General features: G+C 45.6%; 1 protein-coding gene across 1 annotated transcript in view; it reads left to right on the top strand.

Annotated features, from left to right (window-relative positions):
- LEF1 (lymphoid enhancer binding factor 1) overlaps nt 1-14,537 on the top strand; it is a 58,734-nt gene that overhangs the window by 37,664 nt on the left and 6,533 nt on the right. The window contains 5 exon segments of the mRNA XM_019470562.1: nt 4,053-4,185; nt 8,269-8,359; nt 10,612-10,695; nt 12,562-12,684; nt 13,412-13,574. Coding sequence (XP_019326107.1) covers nt 4,053-4,185; nt 8,269-8,359; nt 10,612-10,695; nt 12,562-12,684; nt 13,412-13,574 — 594 coding nt within the window.

Genomic DNA, 14,537 nt, shown 5'->3' with positions numbered 1-14,537 from the left:
AAACATTGGAACAGGCTGCCCAGGGAAGTGGTGGAGTCCCCATCCCTGGACATATTTAAAAGACGTGTAGATGTGGCGCTTAGGGACATGGTTTAGTGGGCATGGTGGTGTTGGGTTGACGGTTGGATTCGATGATCTTAGAGGTCTCTTCCAACCTTAATGATTCTATGATTCTATGATTCTATGACACCCGTGTGATAAGGTGCCTTAAAGCCTTACACCTTTGTAAGCCACAAGTCCTCATTTTTAGCTATTTAATTACTTTTTCCAAATTGCAGATCTTGAGCTAGGCTGTACGTTCGATTTCCTTTACTTTCCAGGATGTGTGAAGAAGCTTAGGCCCAGAGTTTAATGAAGGTGATGAAACTGATGTGGTGTAGAAGTACACCACGTACGCTGCATCAGAGCTGTGTTAGGAACCATTTCAATGAACGTCCAACTTCTTCAGATTGTCTTGGAAATGAGAATTGCATTCTCATCTGCTTTATTGTGTTTCTAGAGGCTGCTTAGGTACCAACTTGCACCAAAATATTACATTTTGGTGGGTGGATGAAGTATAATTTCTCTACTGAAATATTGAAGAACCTCATGTAGGACAATGGGTAATTATGTAATTGTCTCATCAAAGGCATGTGTGATCGGGTTTTGCAGGAGAAGATTTTTAAGGTTGTATTGAGGAGAAAAGGTCCTCAACCTTAATATAGCGTGTCTATGTTAGATGTAAACGTCACCAGTGTGCTGGGGAGAGCCGTGGTGATTGCTAGCTTGGTTAGCAGGGGCTGAGCAAAGCATGGGGGACTGAGCTCCCCCTGCATGGAGATCATGTTGACCCAGATCGGCAGTCCCTGGGTTCAGGTCTCTGTCAATCACTCAAGTGTTTCTGCAGCTGTATGCACTGTCTTCAGAGAATTTGGGGAGATGAATGTAGTAGGGATGGCATGTTTGTGGGAGGAGGAGGAAGCCTACGGGCAAAGACACTGGGTTGCAGTAGGAGGAGTCTAATCAGCACTGTCTTGTACCTCAGCGTGAGGTAGGATTTTGTCCATGTTACTCAGCCCTGAAAAGCCTTTGGGGCAGCAATGCCCACTGCGAGCAGTAGGTGGTGGAAGGGGCTTCAGCATCGTCCCCAGTCCAGATGTCCCCAAGAGTGAAGGGTGCAGGCCAGTATCTGTGGGACTGACTGGGGCGCATGGGGCCAATCTGCTCCTCCCCTTGCCCCAGCCCGGGGGTGGAAGGGTTGAGAGGGTGGTGAGAGGGGCATCCAGATCTGCATATGAGATCTTGGTCTCCTGCCCTGAAGCCTCTAGGAGGAGGGCCCAGAGAACACATCTGGGTTGACTTGTAGGGCAGGTGTCATAGCAGAACCGATTTAGTCCATAGGGCTCTTGGAAAATAGGTCATCAGGCCGTTCTCATCCTGGTTTCATTTTACATGTGTCATCCTGTGTTTTCTCCCCCTGTCAATCACTGTGGTCATCTTGGTGGGACCACAGGGAATGGGGAGGCTCAGCCTGTGCCTACCGAGCCCCTGTCTGGTGGCACGTCTGGGTGCCCAGCAGGATTTAGGTGGCCAGAGCTCCCTAGGTCCTCCCAAAGCGGTGTGGGGCAGGCAGGCTGGAGAGCTTTTTATTATTGTTATTATTTATTATTACTATTTTTTTTTTTGGTTTCTGGCTCTGCAAGACCCCCAAATGTTCTTAATGGTGATACGGCCCGTTTATATGTTAATTTTAAGCCCGCTAACAAGCGGTTTGCTTTTCTCCTGACTTCTCACAGTTCCTTCGCCCGTTGAAAGCCGCTGCCGTGGGCTTAGGGGATAAGGTGCCGAGAATTAGAAAATAAAATAAAATCTGCAGGATGCTGGAGAGCGAGGGGGTATGGGGATTGGCTTGCTCAAAGTACAAACGGGTGATTTCTGAAAGCAAGTAACCCTGATACCAGGGGCGTGCATGACAATTACATCCAGTATAATACAAAATGTTAATTACTAAATTTTGAGAAATTAATGCTGATTAGCAGCTGCGTGTGTGTGACCTAAATACATCTATTGCTTGATCTTTATTCATAATATACAGTTTATTGTTGATAAAGTAATTGCTGAATGGTGGGCTGGCCCACAAGTCTCGTAGCTAAAGATGGAGGCCTGATTCGTCAAGCATCTGAAATTTGTTGGCATCTGTTTTTTGTTGAATTTATACAGACAGGGAAGATGAATAGCAGTCTGAGCTATCCCCTTTACAACTCAACTCATATATATTATTGAGAATTCATACTGCTTTTATTATTTGGTCACAAAAATGGACCTAATGCTTGTTGGTTTTAAAACACCTACTGGCGCTGCTTTCTCTCTCCATCTTGCAAAATATAAGACAAGGCCGAAGCTTAAATTAAAATCCTCAGGTTCTTATCTCTTTCCCACAGGAAAGCAAATCTGTGTTGAAAACCGTAAAATTAAGAGGAGAGCAAGGATAGCATAATTTAGCAAAAATTCATGGCACCAGATTCTGAGCTATATGACTGGAGGGATAGGTCAGACATTAAGAAGATACTGCCTGCTAATGCAAGTTCCTTAAGGTGGTGCTCTGGAAACAAGGCAAGCAGAAAATGCTGCACTGGTTCCCTTTTGCTCCCTTTCCCCTACTCCTACCGGCCTTAACAATAAATTGAGTTGTCCATTTAATAACCCTTCTGCTTCTAGAAGTCCAGAGAAATCCTGGGTTTGTACTTGGAGTATTGTCCTAACATCTGTTTGTGCTGGGATTTCCATAGTGAGCTCAAAGAAAACTAATTTTGTTGGGCTTTTAAATTATTTTTTCCTTTTCTTAACTCCTAGTATTTGACAGGCTGTCATTGCTGAGTTTTATCAGCGTTTCTTTCTGAAGGACTATTACTTTTTTCTGCCTTTTTTTAAAATTAATTTTAATAAAAACCTGTTTGGGGCATAATTATTTTTGCTAAGGGGCAGGGTACAGAGTGGCAGGGTACAAATGAATAGTGCCTGTTACATGCTGGCATCATCGCTACATCTCATCCCACCATGGGAACAGCAACTTGTGTTTCAGGCAGCAATAGTATGGCAGCGTTTTGTCGGGACGGACGAGTCCCGTTGTCTTGCAGCCTTGATCCAAGAGCGTGATTTTGGGCAGCGTCCTTCTGTCACGCCGAGTGCCTCCTCCCCTGCGCCTCTGTGGGAAGGGCCAATGGGAAGCGCGCGTCTTGGCCTGCATGGACGGCACCCATTTCGGGACCCTCTTGGGATTTGTAGCACTTCTGATTTCTCCTTGGTGTGACACGGCGAGAGGCCTCCCAGCCGTCCCCGGGTGGTCAGCAGGTCTCCTCCCTAACTGACCCCTCTGAGAGGCCACTGCCAACCACTTATATATGAAATTAGGCTTTTAAGCGTGGCTGTTCAGTTACCTGCTACCCAGACCAGGAGACTTCAAGTGGAGTTTGTAAAATTGCCACGGGAAAAGCCCACTGTACCCTCTGGCAAGGCTGGGGGCTTGTCCCCGCTGCGCCATGCCGCGGTTGCGCAGGAGAGCGATGGAGAGGAGGAGTGAAGTCGATGATGCTTGTGTTGCTCTTAAGGCTGGAGATGTGGCAAACCTGCACTTTAAACGTTGGGGTTTTTTTGATGCTGATCCCGTAACCGAACGGTTTCTTCAGTGCTGCTGCTGGCTCTGCCGTCCTTCCGTCGCAGCCGTCGGTGTGCGGTGCCTGCCTGGCGTGGTGCTCCTCCTGCCCTGCGGCCCGCTGGCCGCCACTTCCCCAGCCCCATCTCCGTGTCTCCCAAACGCCTTTCCTCCTGCTCCCAGCCCTACCCATTTCCCTGCATTTCCTCAACGCCCGCACCCCTCCTCAGGCGCCGGTGGTTCGAGGATGCTGATTCTGGCAGCAAACCTGGTTGCCGTCCGCCAGCCCCAATGTTGTGTCCCCCTCCCTTCAGTAATGCAAATACGTAACAATTGCACTTTGGAAATGCCTTTTTTTTTTTAATGCAGAAGCCCCACCTCGCTAATACTATTTAATTTAATTTTTTTTCTTCTCTTGCAGTCAAACAAGGTGCCAGTGGTACAGCCTTCTCATGCGGTTCACCCCCTCACCCCTCTTATCACCTACAGCGATGAGCACTTTTCCCCGGGGTCGCACCCGTCTCACATCCCCTCCGACGTCAGCTCCAAACAAGGTGAGCCCATCCCGTCCTGACAGGTATGCAGAGCAGTCCCCGTGCCCCCCGTGCTGCTGATACAGCTTTATTCTTAATATTTTAGAGGGAGGGTTCCAGGCGTGCGTGCCTGCTTTCAGGGACGGTAATTCTGCCATGATGCTGGTATTTAACTTGGCTGTTTAAATCTTCGTGCTCGTTCTAATGTGATAATTCGGGCTTGCTTTACTCATCAAAATCTTTTAAAATCTCAGTAAGCAGCAGCCAGTCCTCACCACCCCCTGTTGTGCCTGAGGCTTGCAGCGTGCAGACGCGGAAACGGCAATCATCCCTCACCTTCCCGAAAACTGGGGAAGAGTACTTCAGTAGTGGTGTTATTGAAACCTTTTCTTTCTCCCTTTTACTCAAAGTTGTATTTTATGTCCTTGTATTCTGGCTGTCTGAATTCTTCCATACATCAGCTGGCATAACTGAAGTGTAGCCCATAAAATGCAGTTTTGAGCCTGCGCAGGTTAAGGCTTTGCAAACATGACATTTTTTAACCTTCTGATGCCCACTGCCTTCTGCAGAAAGCATTGGTTTAGATGCCAGAGTCGCGGGTGTCAGTTTTCTCTGCGCCCCTAGGACTGCTTAAAACAAACAAAAAAGCCCCCCAGATCCTCATCTGGGAGCGTCAGACCAGCCCCGCTCTGGGTCAGTCTGTGGGCCCCCAGGAAAGCGCTGACAACCTCTGAGGTGCCGAGCCCAGCCTGCACTGAGCTCCCACCCAGCGCCCCAGCGAACCCTCCCCAGGAAACCCCTGGGTGTGTTTGCTTGCATTGGGATGCAGGAGCTGGGGGGGATGTGATGGTTGTTGGGGGGGTGCAATGGGAGGACTGACCCCGGACAGCGCAGGTCTGAGCCAGGGTTTGGGTAAGCAGCCTGAGGAGGAGAAGCCTGCACGGGAGAACTGGTGGCAAGGAGGGAAGGAGAGGGAGCAGAGGGTTTACAAAGGCGTTCGCTGTAGTCGGGATGTCAGTGCATGGGTGTGAAGTTTGTCAGCGCAAGGGCTGGGGCTGGAGGGTGCCTGTCCTTGCCTCTTTCTGCACACACGTGTCCCACCATGTGGCGTGACACCTAGTTGACAAGTTCATGAAGCTCTGCTTTACCTGGGCACATGTCCACGTGCACAGTTGTCCCATTTATCTGGAGAGGTGTCGCGCCACCATCGTTCAGGGAGAGAGACTTTTTTTAGTTCTGACTTTCCCTGAATGCCTGGTTTTTATTTTGGCCTTGCTCCGCAGATAATGAGATGGGCTACATCCAGAAAATACCATGGCCTTGTGGCTCTGTGTGGTTTTTGCTGTTTGTTGGTTAGTTGGTTGGTTTGGGGTTTTTTTAGGGAGTGGGAATACAAGAAGCACTCTGCCTGGAAAGCCTGGCCTGTAAATACATGTATAATACCATTTTCAGAGTTGGAAGAAGCAAATGGAGACCTCTTGTCCTCATTTGTCTTCCTCCTTTGCATCAGTGCCCAGGAGAAGGATATTCGCGTTCATTCCTTGAAATCCCATGGGTGCCATATGTGTTAGAGTACAGGATTTCAACCTCTTGCCCAAGCTGGCGGTGATGGCTGGGACACACCCCACTGCTGCAGTTCGTGAGCTCAAGAGGTTTTCACTTACTGCGCAATGAGTTTGCCCTTCTGCACCCCAATTCTTTGCCTTTACCCCTGGTTTATTCTTGTACTCCTCTCCTGCAGACCCAAACTGAACATCTAGTTTGTTGTTTCTGCTGCCCGTCCTCCCTTCTGCCTTGTCTCGCCCTCTTCCCTGTCCAGCCCTTGTGCATCCCACCGCTCACGTCCCTGTCCCCAGGCACAAGCCCAGAGAGGGGCTCTGCTGGGGGGCAGACGGGGGCGTCTCTGTTGCAGAGCTTGTGCCCCTCTGGTGTTCCTGAATGGGCTCTCAATCCCTTTGCACAATGTCTGGTGGAGATGGGGACAGATAACTCAGGCTGGAGACTTCTGGTTTTGGCTGTGACGGCGTCCTTGATGTGTGTGGTCTTTCCATGCTCCCCGTTTCGGCGCCGCTGGCGTGTGGGAGCAGCCCCAGTGAAGTGGCCCATGCAGTTGCTGTGAAGGGATTTTTTTCCCTCAGGTCCTCTGCCAAACGCCTCCGACCATTGTTTCTGTCCTCGCCCCCCCCCGTGGCGCGGCCCCAGTGCCCCAGCCGAGACACCGGGGTGCCCTCCTCCCACCGAAATCCCCCAGCAGGGAGGCAACGGGCTACATTCATCCATTTTATTTTATTTTATTTTATTTTATTTTATTTTATTTTATTTTATTTTAATTTTTTTTATTTTTTTCTTCACCCTCCCGTGAGCAAAAGCTTGCTTCAGAGAGCGCTGGCCGTGAGGTAGCTGCATATGTTCCTGCTGGGTGTTAGGTAGCTGACAGCCCCCCGTAAGGGGCCACAAGTTTTGGACTAGCGAATAACCACTGTGCGTTAGTGCAGAAAGAGCAGCGTCGTCTCCGTGGGTCAGGATTTTGGGGAAGGAGCGGCCCAGCTCCTTGTGCAGAACTTGGTCTGGCAGGGGCAAGGTCGTGTCGTCACTCCCAGGAGCATCAGCTGTCACCAGAGATGAGAGAGATGAGAGGCTGGGCTTGTTTTTCACCTTTTTTTTTTTTTAAACTGCTCTGAAAGAGCATTCCCTCTCACAGAAAAACCCTGGGATAAATGAAGTGTATATAAAGTGTTCCCTCTCCTGTCAGCCACCAGCTGGTTTACACCTTTGAAAAGACAACTGGCCAAAAATACGATCCTCAGGCTGTGGTCCCAAGTCTGAGAATTTAGCTTTTTTGAGACGGTAACACCACCAGTATTGTTTTCCATCATTTTCTGTGCACAATCCCGAAAGATATTCTTCAAATCTTATAATGAAATTCAGAAGATTTAAGTCTGAGAATTTAGCTTTTTTGAGACGGTAACACCACCAGTATTGTTTTCCATCATTTTCTGTGCACAATCCCGAAAGATATTCTTCAAATCTTATAATTAAATTCAGAAGATTTAAATACAAACTGGGGGGGGGGCGGAAATCAGTAGCATCAATCTATAAACCAAGTCTCAAGGTAGCACACACTCAGTCTTGGACCTTTGGAGTGTCACCACATAAATATTTAATGCCCTTTTAAAGCAGCTGATTTAACATATGAAGTAGACTTAACAATTCCTTCTGCTTCAGCCCCCTCTTCCCCAAACACATTTAAATAAACCGATGTCTTTGTGGCCTCTGCAACCGTAATTCCATGTCTCCTGGGGGCACGAGGTTTAGGTGAAGAATGGAGACCGTGGACCCTTTTGGGATGAGGATTAGCTTTAATCTTGAGGTGATTCTTGCAGTTGTAGGACTCTGTGTTCTGGGGAATGTGAGCTGATGGATCATTTCTGATGGGACTCTTATTTTTCCATGAAATACTACCAATGCAAAACAGATTGACCTTGGAGCCCAGAGGAGTCAACTTGATGAAGAGCTTAGTTGGAGCTGGAGTGACAATTGGAAGCCAAATGAATCATATCAAGTGTGACCATTACAGGCCTGAAAATGATTCTTAATTAACCACTGATCCTCTGTGGTAGCAAGTTTCCAAAATCTGTGAATCCATAAGGGAACCCGCGAAAACGTACAAGTAGCAATTTACCTAATCTAATAGTTCTGCTGTGCTGCCGTTTTGACAACGCTTTATTTTCCTCTTGTTTCATGCTGTGTTAGAAGAGGTCCTCAGGATCCAATCGGGTTTGGTGAAACCATTGAGAGGACAGTATTGCCTAACGCGCTTTACAGGAGACCTAAACTTGCGCAGGCCCTTACCCATACATTTATTCCCTCCTTCCACTTTGTTTTTTCCACTATTTCCCTTTGAATTGCAATATCGTGTGCAAGTTATTTATTATTTTAAAGGTGGCAGGGGTAGCCTTTTACTTTTAAGACTAACCAAGGAGGTGATTATTTCTTATCCAGAGCACCAATTCCATTGTAGTGTTGGCCGTGTTAGCTGTGAACTGTAGCTCACGTGTAGTATTTTGAGGGGAAAGTCATTCATTCTTCTGTGCTCTTTAACAGGCATGTCCAGGCATCCTCCAGCTCCTGATCTCCCTACCTTCTATCCCTTGTCTCCAGGGGGGGTTGGACAGATAACACCACCTCTTGGCTGGTAAGATCTTTTAGCTTCTTTTCAGACAAAGGTGCATGTTCACACCATTCGCTGTTGTTGAATCGATCGCAGCATTTACAAAATAAGAATGTCGCTGCAGTAAGAAATTACTACGTTATTTTAGTTGAAAAGATCAAAAAATGTCAATCTTTGAAATGAATTGAATCTGGTTTTTGAACACGTACAGAAATTTAAGTGTGTAGATTTCACTTTGAAGTCTATATATTTCTTATGGCTCAGATTTGTGGCTCTTGGCATTTGGAAAGATAGCAGAAAACAGTTCTCAGGGAATTAAATGTAAATTTTTAATAAACAAACTTGCAATTACTGAGGGAAGGGGAGGTAAGAAGGAACTTTGAAGTGTGTGTGTGTGGGAAATCTTGAAACTGCACCAAAATGGCGAACAAACTTTTGTAGTCTGCTGCTTTTTACAGTTTCTGTATGGAGAGAAGCCTCTGTCATGGGGAGATTTTGCTGCTCTTGCTAATACTAGCCCTCTCAGGATCTTTCTCTGCCATTCAGGGTGTCATTTTCCTTTTGGAGGAAATGCGTGGTATTTTCAGAGTAATCAATTTCGCAGGATGCTTCATGTCTGCTTGGGGGTAGATAGGTACTTGCCCTCAGATCTGTCAGAGCAAGGAATAAGGAAACTCAGCAACAATTTCAGTGCTTTAGAATCTGTATCTTGACTAATCTGTGCCCATGCAACGAGTGATGCAGATTTATTTTTTTTTTTAGTGTGTTTATGGGAGGGAAACATGATCCGGATGACAATGGGCATAGAAAGTAGAGAGCAGAAGATGGTGAAATGCTGTATTGCTGGCAAATCTTTCAGGAAGTGCCACATGCCTTTTTGGAACAAATTATTGTCAGATACCAAACTAAAATATGAAGTATCTGACTCTCCTATTTTTTTTCTTATTTCCGCCCCCCGCCCCTCCCCGTTCGTTGCTGCTCGGCTGACTCCCTGCCTCCACCACCACCAGGCAGTTCCTGGCATTCGTTTTCCAGATGTGGTCAATCATTTCCTTTGAATGGTTTCTCGATGCAGAGGGTGGGGGGAGGGAAGAGGGAAAAGAGAAAGAAGAGGAGAGACAAGATCCAATCTTATAAGGCTTGGGGATGTGTTCAGCAGCGCTCACTGACAGCAGGACGTACCCAGCCATCCCTTATGCTATATGGCTTCCAGCTGCCTTCTGCGCAGTAGCGCTACTGAGACTCCCTCCACCTTTTTTTTTTTCCCCTTCCCTTTGAGTACTGCTCATTTCTAGTAACGTGCTCTAAGTGTGAAACCTGTATCCTGAACCTTACAAAGGCCAATATCCCTTTTTTTCCCCTCTGAAAGCTAATCTGCCAGTCAATAAGTAACTGTTTGAATAGGATTGATGTGTGTGGTGGTCTTTCTGAGCTGGTTCAGGTATTTGGGCTAAACTGCTATTTGTTTGCATTACCATAGCATGCTACTTCAGGGTGTTAATTGTAGTCACGACCTGAACCGTTGCTAACTGAAAGTAAACAAAATGTAGTGACGATGATAAAAACTAGAGAGTTCAAATGACAGGCTGGTGACAAAATATTCCGTATATGTGGGAGTATAAAGGAGGTAAGAATTTCACACAAGCTTCTTTTACTGGAGTGCAAAGTTTGAACTTTAAGTAGTTAAGATGGACTTGTGTTGCTGTGGGCTTTTAGGTGGTTGTGGGGTTTTTTTATCAAATAAACTTCTACTTTCTTAGAAAAGCTGGCCACTTCTACCTCACTGTAGAAGATGCAAATGGAGAGAGTCCTAAGTTTTCAAAGACTTAATAAAACTGTTCAAAAGGTTTTCTAGCTTGACAATTCAGTCTGGTGTTCTTGTACTGATCTACATTAGAACTATTTGGAATAAAATGCCTCTTTCCTAAGAGCTAGTTAACCAAATCTGATTCCAGTGCTTTTAAAACTACGTGAGAGAGGGATAGAGATAGAGTGTGTGTGCGCGCGTGCACGTGTGCTTTGGGGGAGGAAGGCTGGTTGTTTTGCTTTCTTCCCCAGTGGAAAGCCAGATTGAGAATCTTTCAGTAGCAAGGGAGAAAGTCCAAAGTGTTCAAGTATTTGTTAGCTTTGAATACAGCAGAACTCTTGAAAGTGTTACCTATTACTATTTTTTGTGACTAGTACTGACTGAGTTCCCATCAAGTGCTTGTAAGTCTAGAGTAACTACTGAATACCGTATCGTATGATTGATGGGTTCCTTTCTTCTGTGACCTCAGGCAAGGTCAGCCTGTATATCCCATCTCGAGTGGATTCAGGCAGCCCTATCCATCCTCACTCTCAGTCGACCCTTCCATGTCCAGGTAGGTGTAGGAGGTGAATGACTGACTGGGGAGTAACTGCTGGCGTTAGAGGGCAAGTTGCTCTTCTGCTTGCGTCTTGGTCTGCCTTTGCTTGCTTTTCAGTCAGCTAAAACTTTATGCGTACATTTTTATTTAACATATTTGTGTATATACAGTTTGCCTGGATCCCACACTGGTCTCATTCAGCATTTTCTTGGCAGTCTCTGAAGTATTGCAATTAGGAGCACCGGTGAATTGTCAACAATTAATTGAGCTGTTTCATCTGAAATGAGTCGTTTCTAGTTCATTTCTAGATGCAACATATAGTGTGCATCCTTGGGTTTTCCTCATGCAAGTATGCAACCAGCTGGATTGTCACTCTAGTCTGCGTTCTCTAGTTCTAATTTCAAAGTTGTTGGTAATTAATCTTGAATCATTTAGGTATCACTCCATGTGGAAACTTGCTCGCAAATAGGTATTTCATAGCCCAAAGCCACTAATGGCAAGGGATGCCAGCACAGTGTGTTTGTACTGGTGTGTGAATCAGGCACTGTGTCTTTATGTCTTAAGTGCAAGCAAGCAATGCTAACTGGCCATGACACACTCCAGACCTCCTCTCCTCTGCTTTTGCACTCTAAAGACAGCTTCTGCATCCCGTGCTTGGTGTACACAAGGTTGCAATATACCATTCTTGGGGTTTTTTTGTGTGACCTGTAGAAGACACATCCTCTTGCATGGGGACTTAAGACAGGCCACTTGATAAGTGGTGGGTCCTCTTGCCTCTATTTGTGTGGGCTCCTTTGGATTATCACTGTCCCTTCACTTCTTTACGGGGGAATGATAAGCATGTGGCTGTCAGGGTGATTGGGAAGAAAACCCATTCTTTCTCCATAATCAAATGACCTGATTTGGTTACAGGGCTTTGTGTTTGCTTTATTTTAATGGCATGAAGGAAAAGGGCAAGGTGACAAGGGAATGGAGAAAGGAGAGGCTGGATGTGATTCCTTAACCAGTGCTCATTCAGCAAACCTTTGGAGCATGAGCTTGCTTTTGATGTTAATGGTACTTTCCACCAGTTCAAAATAAAGCATGCAGGTTTTCTGCTGTGCCTGAGCTTGCAATGCTCAGCACCTTCAAGATCCGTCTCAGCTATCCTTGAGGATGACCTGGGTTAGTAGGGTGGGATGATTGAGTTAGTGGCACTTTGGTTTTCTTTATTTTCCTTCTTGTCCAAACGAAAGGAAGGTTTATTTAGGACAAAAGTCTCTCTCTCTCCCCTCCCCCCCTTCTTCCAGGATGCAGGATTTTTTTAGTTTATTTTTCTTTTAAGCATTTGAGGGAAGGATAGTGAGTTTAGGTGAAGTGATGTTAAAATCTTCTAGCTTAAGTACCTTGAAAAGTAAGAGATTCCTTAGAAAGACATCAGGGACTTCCTGAAAAGACTCTTCTTCTTTTATTTTATTTGTTTCTGCATGGCAGTTCCCTCCTTTGCATTGGCTGGTGGTGGATATTTTAAGACTGTTTATATCTTGGTGTGGAAATACAGTTTTTGGTTAAGAAATGTGTATTTTTATTGCTAGTCAGTGCAACAGTACAACCATTAAATGTTTCTTGTGTGCATTTTAAAACTGTTTGCCTGAAAGGTAATAAAATAACTTATTTACAACCAAATTGTTGACTGATTTGTTTGTTTGTTTGTTTGTTTTTCTTGAATAAGTGGGCTACAATGCACAAATCTTAGCCAAATATTTTCCATGCACTCTTAAAGAATTGTCTTCCATTGCAAGCTCCGTAGCGTTTGCATTCTTGGGGCATCCCGCTGCTGTCATACATGTTTGATGCCTGTCTTCAGTAGGGTTACAGACCTTCCTTTGTTTTCTCTTTTAGGTTTTCACATCACATGATTCCTGGTCCTCCAGGCCCTCACACAACTGGAATCCCTCACCCAGCTATTGTAACACCTCAAGTAAAACAAGAACATCCGCACAACGACAGTGAGCTAATGCATGTGTGAGTCTGCCTTTCTGCACTAGCCCTTAATCTATAAATGTTTGAGAACTAACTCTATCTGAAGAAGAGTCAAGGAGGTTAAAAAAAAAAAAAGTGCCTTTCCTGTCCTCTCTGAATTTTAACTCTTCTCCTATAACTAAAATGGGAGCTGTGGGCTACTGTTTGGGAAGAGTGATGAGACATGAAGCCATTTCTCATTCCAGTCCAGCACATTCTAGCTATCAGCAACAGTCATCTTGATTCAGACATAATCATAGACCTGTCTACCTGTGGATGTTGCTTGAGTGTGAACTCACAAAATTCTGCTGGAAGAGGTCTTAACTGCAAAATCTACTAGTAAAAAGCAGCCCTTTTGCTTCGTACTTGAAGGCAAAAGGCCTAAGAAAGAAGTGGATGAGGAGCTATCCTCCTGCCTGTAGCAGTGGTCTTCTAGGGTACTATGGATAGCCATTCAAAAAGAGAATTGAGACAAGTGATGCATTTGGAGCGGATTCACAGATCAAATGTTATTTGCCAAAGGATGTCAACCCGCCATCCTCCCTGAATATTAAGTCAGTTCTCTGAAAAGATATGGAAGTGGATGGGACATGACCACTGAAATTCTCATTCTTACTACTTAAATGCTAGCGTAACCACAGGTTGGTAATTTTCCATGGGGTTTTTTTTAGGCTGAAGGTAAATGGATGCTTTTTTTCCTTTCCTTTCCCTTTCCCCCACCACGTTTTAGGAAGCCTCAGCATGAACAGAGGAAAGAACAAGAGCCAAAAAGACCTCATATTAAGAAACCTCTGAATGCTTTCATGTTGTACATGAAAGAAATGAGAGCGAACGTTGTAGCAGAGTGTACTCTGAAAGAAAGCGCAGCTATCAACCAGATTCTTGGCAGAAGGGTAGGTACAGGAGGGGGGGTGTGTACTCACGTGTGCTGCTAATTTGTGTGTGTTTCCCTTTAGTTGGGTGTGATGGTTCACTTTCTGCTTGAGGTGCTAACTAATGTGCAACTATCAAATTAGCTATAAAAGATAAAACATGCAACTAAAAATAAAAGCAGTATCTTGATTTTCTTTTTTTCAGCATTAGCAACATCATCAAATTGGTGTCTGTTCCACTCATGTCATGGTGTCCGCACCTCAGGCATGAAATATCCTCATTCACACATGGCAGGAGCATTCAAATCACCTTCTGGGTCCTCCCTTAGGCTGGCGTCCATCAGAGCAGGAGGGGATCATTCAAAGATGAACACTGGACGCCAGTGGAGATGGAACACAAAAGTGAATATAGCGTGGTCCAATTGTAAAGTCATGTAGGTTGGGAGGGACCTGTGGAGGTCGTTTAGTCCAACACCTGCCCAAAGCAGGTCCAGTTACATCAGGTTGCTCAGGGACTTGTCCAGTCAGGTTTTGAATGTCTCTAAAGTCAACAGCCGAGTACTGATGATCCTGGTATATGTCCCAGAGCCTTGCTGAGAGCCATTTGCTTCTGTGGCATTGTAGGCATGTTTTGTTCTTTCCATGCTCCAAAAAATAATATGCAGGCCAACCCACAATTACAAACTTCATGTTCACTGTCAGTGTTGTTCTTCCAAGGGAAAGCAGCAGAGGTAAATGCCCATTTTGCCCTTTGACTGTCCCGGAAATGAGAAAAGGGACGACTTTTGTATCAGTCTGCGTTTGAGTAGGGATTATTCAAATCCCCTTGCTCAGTGAACCCCTCTTCTTGGCCACTGACTAAGGCAGTATTGAGAGGCACCGCAACTCTTAAAAACCTGTGCTTTTTAAGTGGGAAGTCAGTATATGACCTTAATAACTGCTACTTCTCTGTTAAAATCTGAAGACTGCCCCCCCCCCCCCCCC

This window comes from Aptenodytes forsteri, unplaced genomic scaffold (genome assembly GCF_000699145.1).
Source record: "Aptenodytes forsteri isolate BGI_AS27 unplaced genomic scaffold, ASM69914v1 Scaffold93, whole genome shotgun sequence".
NCBI classification, from domain to species: domain Eukaryota; kingdom Metazoa; phylum Chordata; class Aves; order Sphenisciformes; family Spheniscidae; genus Aptenodytes; species Aptenodytes forsteri.
The sequence above is the reverse complement of the archived record's forward strand: the minus strand, read 5'-3'. Positions and strand labels throughout refer to the sequence as shown.